An 11,237-nucleotide genomic window follows, 5' to 3' on the forward strand; every position below is an offset into this window, starting at 1 on the left:
GTACCGACACTTAAATAAAATTACTTAATTAATCAAATTTAGGCTTTATTTCAGAGGTTTAAGGTCTTTAAGAGGTGCAAATTTGTAATGGTTGGACTGTAATCTGAAGTACCTCAAAATGATAGCTTGGTTTATCTAGTCAGTATAGAAAGCTTGGTTATGGTGCATTGGTTTAGTGCTTTCATTTGTTTTATTATTTAATTTAGCTATTTATTAATCAATTTATTTAAGTGTCTTTTACGTTAACCGTGTTTTGTCTTTCAAATATATTGTTTTGTTTTTATGGGTAGGTAGTAAATAGTAATGATTTCATTAGATTAAATATCATCAATATCAGGACTTTTTGAGCTTTTAAATATTCCGTCTCTAAATAGTCCGTGCGTCTAAATATTCCGTTTTACGTTTATTTATTTTTTCAGATTTTTTGTAGGTTTAAAGAAAAAAAATTTAAGCACCTGCATAATTAAGAATTCAGTGAAATAATATAAGAATTAATACCTACACTGTGTATTATTGTGTTTAAAACTGAATAATGAAAGTACATAATGTTCTGTGGAATTGACAGTAACGTAAGTTTGTCTCAAAAGATGCTGGATTATGACGAATTGGCGGTTAAAACGAATTGGAGCATTGATTATCTTTTAGACGTAAGTACATTTGTTTCAAATTAGAACATTAGTTATCTCAGGGCGTGGTGGGACTACTATTTAGACGAAGCGAAAATTTTAAGGTGTTAGGGTGTCATAAATACGTTACTGGCCTGAATTAGCTATGAATCGTTTGTCTTTATCTGTCTATTTGACTTATGTTCATACATGACAAATGTAAGAAAGAGATAAAACATAAAGTAACTAAATCAGGTCTCAGGTCCGTAAAGTTTTATGAACAAGTTAAGTAGGTATGTCAAAATTTACAGATCGGTCGGTAAAGCGATGCGATTATCGCTGTGATATTTTAAGCAATGTTCGAATTGAGCCATATCTCGTTTATTTAAAAGGTTTCCATTTATACATCACTTTTTAAGTATTTCACTGTACTTTACGTAGCACTTTTATTTCATTTGCAGTTAGACACATCACAATTCCCTTTTCCAAACACACTATGGCACGTGAAATCCCCAAAAGAAATAGCACTGAAAACAACCCCAATGCTCATCATCGGCATATTTGGGATCTTCCTCAACTCCGTGATTCTGATCACCTTAGCCAAGAACAGGTGGCTATGGACAGCAAGTAACTACCTCATTGGAAATTTGGCGGTGACTGATCTGCTGACGCTGTTGTTTTGTCCCTGGTTCATGTTGGTTAGGGATTTTTACCAGAACTATGTGTTGAAGAATTTCGGCTGCCGTTTTGAGGGATTTATGCAAGGTATTTATTACATTTGTAAATCCATAGTAATATTATAAATGCGAAAGTGTGTCTGTATAGAGATAGTTTGAATCCCGAGAAAGGACATATGAAAGTTTTTTCCCAGAAATCAGCCCTTATACGTGTGTGAGGAATCAATAACTGCTGAACAAATATAGATGGTATCGAGATAGTTTGAGTTGTAGGGAAGGATATAGAATAGTATTTATCCCCGAAAACTTCCCGTAAGTTTAAAAAAGGGAGGTGGAAGTGGGAGTTTGAAGGGAATAAAATAAATAATTTGTTAACAAAAGGACTACCTCCTAAGACTAAGAAATAAAGAATGTGTGTGAATTTTTGTACAATTAGCCGTTCCTTAAGTCCACTTAAAACTCTTCACTAGTTACGTTACTTAGCTAAGTTACAAATGTGCAGAAAGTTCCCAAAAAGTTAGAAAAGTTCTCGGAAATGTCAGGAAATATTCACAGGAAATAAATGCAACTTTCATTCTGGAAATTGTATAGTATACTCCGCTCCCCATACACGAATATGTTTCTGACAAATTTCCAGAGGTAATTTTAGATTATTTTCCTATGGCATATCAGTACACTAAATATTGATTTTTTGGTTGACTGATGATGATGATTGATGACTGACTCAACTTCTGTTTAAGCAACAATGCTGCTGGCAGCAGTAGGTGCAGTGATGCTAGTCTGCTACGACAGGATGGCTGCAGCAGCCTTAACAGCAGACGCGAGGGTCACGAAGTCAGCTGCTCCGAAACTGATCATCATTAGCTGGATCGCCGCCATCTTGTTGTCACTACCCTGGATCATTAAGCGGGAATATGTGGTAAGTTTTGTCTTCCAATAGTGTTACTAAAGAGTCTTACGAAATCTAAATCACCAGTGCTTCTTTGCAGTTACAAAAATTTATGAATGATACTGTGTATTTGTGATTTATATTAAACTCATTTTTTTCTAATGAACACGAATCATGTTGTCCTGTTAGCACATAGGACACTAACTTAAGTACCTACCTATTTCATGAAAAAAATTAAATTTCATATTTAAGGAACGTCAATGGCTGGATCATCTGGAGACGTATTGTGTTGAAGATGTCAAGTTCCTTGGTATCTACTGGCACTTCACACTCAGTATGCTGGTTTGGATTCCTTTGGGAGTCATGGTTTTAACTGTAGGTGTTTCTTATTAAGTATATTTAGTTTGGTGGGACCCGGGTATGTCCTTAAACTACGTCCTAGACCACCGGTGGACGGGCAGCAGCGTCCCTCAAATTCGGTGTACTCGACTGCGATCGCCAACCCGCCTGCTAAGCGTGGCGATTATGGCATTCGCCCCCCAAAAAAGGGGGAGGCCTATGTTCAGCAGTGGACGTCTTATGGCTGAGATGATGATGATGATGATGAGTTTGGTCCTATCAACTTCGAAAATGAGAACGCCAAGAGCTAATAAAACAAATTTTAAATACTTTGAACTTTTTTCTTAAGCTTACAGGTTTCTTATCAGTAAATTTATGCTTAGGTTGCTTTGCCTTCAGTTTTGTTCTTGACCTGATAATACCATAACCCGTGCGCTTAATTTTCGATTTGCTCACATATCCTCTTGTATTTTTCATTTAGATATCGTCAATTTTTATACATACAAAGAAGATATTGACGATTCAAAGTCTCCTACTTACATACTTAACTTTTCTTTTTTCTCTTCTTATTTCATCTTTCAGTACGGCACAATTATGTGGAAGTTAGAATGGAGTGCAAGGAAACTACGAGGGAGCGGTCAGACAGCCGCCAGAGCCCGACGTCGAGCTATGAGGATCACCGCTTGCGTTCTACTCGCGGCTGTCTTCTGCAGGGTCCCATACACACTGCTGATCTATTGGAGGAACAATAATAGCATGACCATAAATTCTGTGAGTGACCTTATTAAGACTTTCTGAGGTGGACAGACTCCCATTCCAGCTGGACTCCGAGCTCTTAGGATTACCGCATACATTCTTATTTGCTGCTGTCTTCTGCAGGGTTCCGTACACTTTGCTGATTTATTTGAGGAATGATAATAAATTCGGTAAGTATATGTGCGTTAATTTATGGATGGAGAAATTTTATTGCCATCACGCAAACTATACAACACCTTCTTTTATACATACTGTATTTATACTGAGAACTATAAAAATATGCGATTTGGTCTCTTTTGGCAGTAAAGGTTTCAGAGTCAACGTGTATTAACATTAGGGCATTTCATAATCCGGATAAGAATTGTTGATGGAGTCGCCATTGCCGGATGCGGCAAGGAAGAGAGAGAGAGAGAGAGAGAGAGAGAGGGTATTAACATATAACATATAACTATCAAAACATTTATTGTTAGCTGGTAAACAATTTGACAAAAGTTCAATGTTTTTTTTTTTTCTAGGTGGACGGTATCTTCTCTATCATCTGGTTTGCTGGCAATTTCCTCATATACTTCAACAGCGCTATCAACCCTCTCATCTACGGGTTCACTAACCTCAGGTTCCGCAGGGCTATGGATAGGACTCCTGGTATAGCCTGCTGTAGATTTGGGTCTTGGTGTTGTGTTTGTGCCATGGTAAGTACAATAAGTTGGAACTTCCTGAATCAGTTGAGCTATAAAATGAAAGTTTCATACAAATATTAAATTATGGTTTGCAATGTCAGATACCAAATAATAGTTAATTTCAAAAAGGATCTTACTATTAAATTTCTTTATTAAATACAACACCCACACAAACACACACTTAGGTGGTTTCACTCGACAATTATCTAACCGTCACAGAGTATAACTCAAAGCTAAACTTAAAAAACAATACCTAATATTGAAATTCAAATTGTCCATGATGTTGCAGTTCAAAAGGAAACAGCCTCCCCCTTCAGTAGGAGACAAGAACTCAGAGAAGATCTTCGTAATTGAGAATTCACCGAAACCAAACCGGAAGTTGACGAAAGCAATCAAGAATGTGTTGCGTATCAATAAGGATACATTAGAGCTTAGTATACCTAAAGCCGATGATATCACCGGGAAACCTACTAAAGTTACTCCTTTAAGACCTGATAACTGAACTATTAAGTTAATGTGCAAAGGTAAAAAAATTGAAAAGAACTAAGTATAGGAAGTTGTAATGCATTAAAAAGATTTCCTTTTTTGTGGAGATTGTTTATATTTAAAGAAATCTAGATCATAAAAATCTTAATTATCAGTATTAGTACAAAGACTATTAAGGTTATTACCAAGCAGGAAATAAAACTTATTATTGTTATAAATGTCTTTATTTCGCAGTATTAATATTAACATAGATAATCTAACGTTTGTAATGTAATAAACTGAGTAAATAATTAAAGCTTATGATGTAACTTTCTTTTCTTTTTTACTTAGTCTACAGATAGACATTCAGATCCATTTTCAGTATCAGTAACTTCTAATTGACTGGCCAGCTCTTGTATCTTTACTTCTAGGGCGTCTTTCATGTGAGGCTCGATTCGGAGAATATTGGCAGCTTCTTGCAGTAGAACCATGCATTCCATTAAACGATCCTATAAAAGAAACATGATTTATTAATAGCCACTAGTGGAAAACTGTACAAAATATTTTTTATGAGCTGATAGCTTTAAAACACCATTCCGTACAACTTTGCAAAAATTCCATTCCATATTTTGATTATTTTTTGTCTTTTTCTACTGAAAAAGTTGGCTTGCCAGAGTATAATGCACCAACGCCTTTCAAATAATGTTATAACGTTATGTTAATTCTAACAGTCGAACGATTTATCACATGAAGTACCGCAGTAGAACTCAAACTCAATATAATTTTAGACATATTAACGCCTGGGCACACAAAGTCGGTTAGCATTTATTCTATTTGGCTGAATTCCAATGTTTAGATTTATGTTTTGTAGAAACTCACGTGCTCGCATTCACAAATGTAAAGATTAATGAAAATAAGAATGAGTAGTTTTTTTACGTCTGTTGTACGTGGAGTAGATTTTTTATTGCACGTGATGAAATATTGGATGAGTATTTCAAGGAAAACGTAGTATCGAGTTAATTTACGTTGCGGGTCTAATTATTTTATCGCAATTGATTCTTCAGGCCAATGAACATTAACTACAACATTTGATTGACTGTAGGTATTTAAATGTGTAAGTTTTTTTCTATTTTTGTATTAATTACCTGGGCAGCAGCTTTAGTCAACTTCTCAGTTTCAAATTCCCTCTTCGTCTGGATAGTCATAGCCGATTGTAAATCTAGAAGAAGAGTGCCTCTGAACCGCGTCCATCCAGGTTCAATTTTGTCGGCAATTTCCAAAAGTTCATGACATAGGTCTATCTTGCGTTGCAGCAGGTTGTCTGATAAGTCTGAAAATAATAGGTAATGAGAAGAACTAAAAAACTGAGTTGTGTCAGTATAAACAGGGGGATATTTACATTTTAAAAGAGGTTATTTATGAATGTTTATATCCTGTATTTTGTGTAGTTAATGAATAAAACATTATTTTATTACGCACAGAGCGTATCATAACTATGTCGTATCAATACGTAGCTGATGAAATAGCAATATTACCTGATAAGGTATATCCTTTGTAATTTCCATAAATCTGAATCAAGGCTAACTTTGCTTGCACTACTAAATGATTTGATGGATGAAGCGTCTGACTATATTTCATAATGAATTCTTCAAATTGTTTGGGGCCATTCCTATCGAGCTTATTTAGGTCTTGTTTCAAAGCATTGTTTCCCCAAAACATCTGTTTGCTCAGTATGAAATGGTCACACTTCTCGCATTTCCAATTTGCCGTTTCGTCCAAAGGATTTGTTGACATCAACATAGCCCCATTCGCTGCGCCCCCTGAATTGCAAACTGAACAGTATATGTTACCAAGATTAGTACCAAATTCGGTTGGGTCCTTACACCTGTCGCAGTCACAATCAAAACATTTGTTTATTTTTAGATGTCTCCGCCTATCCAAGGTACCCCATAGCGACTGTGTGTACGTTGCAGTTATAGGTTCACCTTTAGAAATTGGCACAGTTGCAATCAGGGCCATATTATAATCGTCGCCCAAATAAATGTGACGAGTATTCGGTTTGCAGCTATGGTTCATCATAGAGGCTGTGACATAAATAGCCCGTAACCTTTTCGATCCGTCAGGAGATCTGACATCGAATGAGTTTGTATCAATGATTGAAGCCACTTTCAGAATAGTTTCCTCATCGAAATCAAGTCCGAGAACTTGTATTATGAATGTACTGAGATTAGCTTTGAGAACCGAGTACAATGGCGTACCTATTCTTTCGTCTAAATGGGACTCCAGATTGATAATATTTTCAAATTGCTGAGGATTCGACTGTTTCATCAGTAAGACTCTCATCGGTGCAATAACACAGTATGCTGCTTCACTTTTGTCTGGTTGTTCATATTTAATAGTGCACTTATACTTCTTTTCAGTCATGATTTTGCATTCTGCCTTATGTACTTCAGCTTTTTCGCATTTCTGGTTGCACATGGGCCATAAGCAAGATGTACATTTATAAAAATCAAGTTTGTCTCCGATTTTCATTGGATCTAGCTTCTTTCCGCAAGCCAAGCAGTGTGCTGGTGAGGACATCTTTGGGCCGATCAATGCGGGTTTCTCTTTTAAAATCATTTCTCCTGGTTGGATGTCTCTGGTCGCAACCATGTGTCGTCCGAAGGTGTCGGAGTATTGGATCTTGAAGGCGCAGCATTTGAACTTGTGGCCTTCCCTCCATCCCAGTTTTTGGTGGGCCCTTGAGCAGTAGTAGACCAGCTTGCATCCTCCGCAGGTCTGATTGGCAGGTTTCTGGCAGACCTCGCACTGAGGAATTTCGCGCTTGTGCTCCATGGGTTCTGGTTAAAGCGACACGGCCGGCTTGTTAGAGCTCAACTACAATACTCGTTTTAAATAGATCACATTATTATCACTGGCTGAATCTTGGGCCGCCTGCCAACAAAATGAAACATAACGCCCTGTTATCTAGCGATAGAAGGCTATGCGCTGTTTGATGAGGTTAATGAATCGGAAAGTGAATTTATTTTCGATTACAACATCACATTGACGACATTAAAATGGTGGAAGAATTACAAAACAATGGAAACGATTTTTAAAAGTAACGGAAACAATTTACCAAATCATGATTGATTGATTTCCAAATGACAAAAAAGTATCTCTTGTATTGTATTTGGCCTTAATTACCTAAATATCGTAAGTAATTTCATCATACGCCTATAAACACATAACAATGAAAACGGTAAACAGTAAAAATCGGGTCACCACATTATTACCATCAATATGAATTGCAAACGCGTTGTTTTAAAATAAATTTCTATTAATAACTTGGTAATTAACCAACTGGCACTAAAATGTGAACACTTGAACAGGTGGTCACTTTAGCAGTCTCAATTCACAACTAGACCTGTTTTGCTTGGACATAAATGGTGGTGGACATGGACATTAGACGGTATCGGACACAGTATAGATATGTAGGTAAAAGCAAGGATCAACTACACTGACACTCAGTGCAGCATATACGCTGTAATGGCTCCTCTACAGGATGGACCAACGCCAGCCACTTCAAGGGACGCAGCCATGCGGTAGAATGAGATAGCAATATCACTTGCTCCCTCTAACGCATAAATGCGTCCCTTGGAATGGCCGGCGTTGGCCCATCGTGTAGAGGAGCCATAAGGTATACCACAAGGGTCTTCCTTATCCTGAAGCTTGCTTATTTGGTCTTATTTATTGCCCAAATCTTCGTATTGTGTATTCTCTTGCGGTATGTACATACCTAAATCAAATCAAAAATATACGGTCAAGGATATTGACAAAGTAATTAAATCAATGTCCAGAGGCAAATCCCCGGGTCATGACGGTCTCAGTATCGAGCACCTCCAAAATGCTGGTCCTCACATATCTAGGATATTGGCAATGTTTTTTACAATATGTATGAGGCATTCATATCTGTCTGATGATATGATGCGTACTATCGTGGTTCCTGTAGTTAAAAACAAAACTGGGGACTTGGCAGACAAAAACAATTACAGACCGATATCACTGGCAACGATTATAGCCAAAGTATTTGACAGTGTGCTTAATTCACAGCTAAGTGAGCATATAAAACTGCATGACAACCAATTTGGCTTTCGACCGCGTTTGTCTACAGAATCTGCAATACTGTGTCTGAAGCATACTGTCAAGTATTACACCAAGAGCAAGACCCCAGTGATTGCATGTTTCCTGGACCTTTCTAGGGCATTTGACCTGGTTTCCTATGACATACTATGGGAAAAATTAAGGAAAACCAGTATACCACCGGAAACAGTACGTATGTTTAGGTACTGGTATGGAAACCAGGTCAACTGCTTTAGATGGTCAAATGCGCTGTCGGACGAATACAGGTTGGAATGCGGGGTGAGGCAGGGGGGTTTGAGCTCACCAACGCTCTTCAACCTGTATGTGAACGAACTCATCGAGGAGCTCAGCAGCATCCATGTCGGATGCCATATAGACGGAGTCTGTGTAAACAACATCAGTTACGCGGACGACATGGTGCTGCTGAGCGCCTCGGTCTGTGGCATGCGTAGGCTGCTCAAGATATGTGAGGACTATGCGGTGAGTCACGGTCTCAAATATAATGAGAAGAAGAGCCAATATGTAGTCTCTGAGAGCGGCCGCAACTTCAGAGTTTCCCGCAATATATCTTAATGGCAGTCCAATGGACCGAGTAACCCAATTTAAATATCTAGGTCATGTTGTTGCGGCCGACCTCAAGGACGATATAGATATTGAAAGGGAACGAAGGGCCTTGTCGGTGCGGGCAAATATGATAGCACGAAGGTTTGCGGGTTGCTCCAGGGGGGTAAGGATCACTCTCTTTAGAGCGTTCTGTACTTCCCTATATACCTGCAGCCTTTGGGTTCAGTATTCGCAACGGGCTTATAGGGCCCTTCGAGTCCAATATAATAACGCGTTCTGGGTGATGATGGGACTGCCTCGCTTCTGTAGCGCATCAGGGATGTTTGCTGAGGCGGGCGTCGATTGTTTTCAGGCGACCTTGCGTGTGCGCGCCGCATCCCTGGTGCGCCGGGTGCGGGACAGTCCCAACACCATCTTAAGAATGATAGCGGAAAAGCCAGACTGTCCCATAATGCTCCACTGTGAGGGACTACATTCCCCTACAAGTGTGATACAGTGGTAGCAAAAATTAAGAGTTTGGCTAGCACTGTATATCTTGTGTAAATTTTAATGTGTATATGTTGTGTTTATGTGTAATTCTTGTAAGTTTATTGTTTATTGTTGTGTATTGCTATGTGTGTACGTAAATCACATGAAATAAATAATTTTGAAATTTGAAATTTTGAAAAAGAATGTGTTTTCGTAATTAAATACATGCAATCGTTTTTTGCGTAAAAATTGACCCAAAATTCAAATTATTAACATAATCAGGTTTTTTTTATTACAAATTATTAAAAATTCAGGTTGATTTGTGGAAATCCATTATATACTCGTCGCATCTAACTAGATATTCACTTATTAGCAAAGCAAAGAATTCGCATACAAACACTCATCTTTGATGCTAAAGAAACCAAATTAATCCCAGTTTTACTCAGACATATTTAATATATTATTCCCATTCATAAAACACACACATTTTATTACTGGGTACCTACTGTCGTAAATTTCCAATTTACAATGAGTGTATGCTCTTGAAAATATTAAATGTCGTTGTCGCCGAGTTCCAATTTTATTGCTCTTACAAAACAAATGCGACATTATTTCTTTTCGCAAGATTTAAGTACCATTAAGCTGACAAGATTTTACTAATAACTGATTAAAACTACACTTACATATTTATTAGATGTTTCCAGTATCAACACCTACATGTTTACAGTTTGCAGTTACAGTTAACCTAAACGTTGTTTTCTGATTTATGGTTTAATTCACAAACATCTTTCCAAAAACCCTATTGTCAGTCGTAGAGGCGTGTAAATCTATTTTTGGAAAATTGGCTTGTAAAGATATTTATGAACTCGACTATAGTTTTGCTATAAACTCGCACACTATCTCAGGTGATGTTGATACAGAAGATGATTTTAATTGGTTGCTGAAGCAAAGGGTCACATTAAATTTCGTTGTCGTATGATAAGGTAGGTATTTAATTACAGCGACGCAAAACGTGATCCGACCTGATATTTTTGATATATTATTTTTTCCTTGCCTATTTGAGTGTCCCACTGCTGGACAAAGGCCTCTCCCCTTAATTTCCATGACTCCCGATTTGGTGTATCCTCCGGCCAGTTATTCAGGAAGCTGTCCAGGTCATCCCGCCATCTCCGTTTGGGCCGACCGCGGCCTCGTCCCTCTACCGGCATCCACTTGGTAGATGGACGTCATAGCATCAAAATATTATGTAGATATTTAATGTATTACACACCCAGCTACACGGTACACAAAGCTGACGCTGCTGCTGAAAACGCCGCCAAACTGAAACGGGTTAAATACTCAAATCTGCAGCCGACCTTCGATTTCGTACCAATAGCCTTAGAAACCAGCGGGCCTTGGTGTGCTGATGCTAAAAGATTAGAAAATTAGGTCAACGCCTACGAGAGAAAAGCGGCGACCCCAGGTCTGGCGAATTTTTAATCCAGCGTATTTCGCTAGCCGTGCAAAGGGGAAACGCCAGCAGCGTGCTAGGTACATTTACCGGGTACCTATGGCCTAATAGCATGTAATACCCTTAATTTTTATATTTACCTAGTTATAAGATTACAAAATAAAACTCCATAAACATTAAACAATGATCAAATTTGGCATTCAAAAGTCCGTTCACACTATTACA

The 11,237-nt window shown here is 38.0% G+C and overlaps 2 protein-coding genes across 2 annotated transcripts; one reads left to right on the forward strand and one right to left on the reverse strand.

Moving 5' to 3' along the window:
• Nucleotides 1–519: 519 nt before the first annotated feature.
• LOC134672745 (red-sensitive opsin) lies at nucleotides 520–4,453 on the forward strand. The gene is made up of 7 exons (XM_063530689.1): nucleotides 520–647; nucleotides 1,067–1,370; nucleotides 2,023–2,201; nucleotides 2,424–2,546; nucleotides 3,093–3,281; nucleotides 3,782–3,955; nucleotides 4,233–4,453. Exons 1-7 carry the CDS (start codon nucleotides 546–548, stop codon nucleotides 4,443–4,445), a joined length of 1,284 nt encoding a protein of 427 aa, XP_063386759.1. The 5' UTR covers nucleotides 520–545; the 3' UTR covers nucleotides 4,446–4,453.
• Nucleotides 4,454–4,726: 273 nt separating this feature from the next.
• On the reverse strand, nucleotides 4,727–7,340 carry LOC134672562 (SET domain-containing protein SmydA-8-like). Its single transcript, XM_063530504.1, has 3 exons — nucleotides 5,944–7,340; nucleotides 5,554–5,738; nucleotides 4,727–4,917 (listed from the first exon to the last, which is right to left on the reverse strand). The coding sequence occupies exons 1-3, from the start codon at nucleotides 7,241–7,243 to the stop codon at nucleotides 4,756–4,758; spliced, it is 1,647 nt and encodes a 548-aa protein (XP_063386574.1). The 5' UTR covers nucleotides 7,244–7,340; the 3' UTR covers nucleotides 4,727–4,755.
• Between the last annotated feature and the right edge of the window lie 3,897 nt (nucleotides 7,341–11,237).

This window comes from Cydia fagiglandana, chromosome 17, assembly GCF_963556715.1.
Source record: "Cydia fagiglandana chromosome 17, ilCydFagi1.1, whole genome shotgun sequence".
Lineage (NCBI taxonomy): Eukaryota > Metazoa > Arthropoda > Insecta > Lepidoptera > Tortricidae > Cydia > Cydia fagiglandana.

What these genes read in the sequence shown, in the direction of transcription:
- LOC134672745 (XM_063530689.1), top strand. Translation starts at nt 546, where the DNA reads ATGTTCTGTGGAATTGACAGTAACGTAAGTTTGTCTCAAAAGATGCTG. An exon ending in TCATTAAGCGGGAATATGTG is followed by an intron (nt 2,202 to 2,423) that starts GTAAGTTTTGTC and finishes TTCATATTTAAG; the next exon opens with GAACGTCAATGGCTGGATCA. An exon ending in ATAGCATGACCATAAATTCT is followed by an intron (nt 3,282 to 3,781) that starts GTGAGTGACCTT and finishes TTTTTTTTCTAG; the next exon opens with GTGGACGGTATCTTCTCTAT.
- LOC134672562 (XM_063530504.1), bottom strand. Translation starts at nt 7,243, where the DNA reads ATGGAGCACAAGCGCGAAATTCCTCAGTGCGAGGTCTGCCAGAAACCT. An exon ending in CAAAGGATATACCTTATCAG is followed by an intron (nt 5,739 to 5,943) that starts GTAATATTGCTA and finishes TATTATTTTCAG; the next exon opens with ACTTATCAGACAACCTGCTG. An exon ending in TGACTAAAGCTGCTGCCCAG is followed by an intron (nt 4,918 to 5,553) that starts GTAATTAATACA and finishes TTTCTTTTATAG; the next exon opens with GATCGTTTAATGGAATGCAT.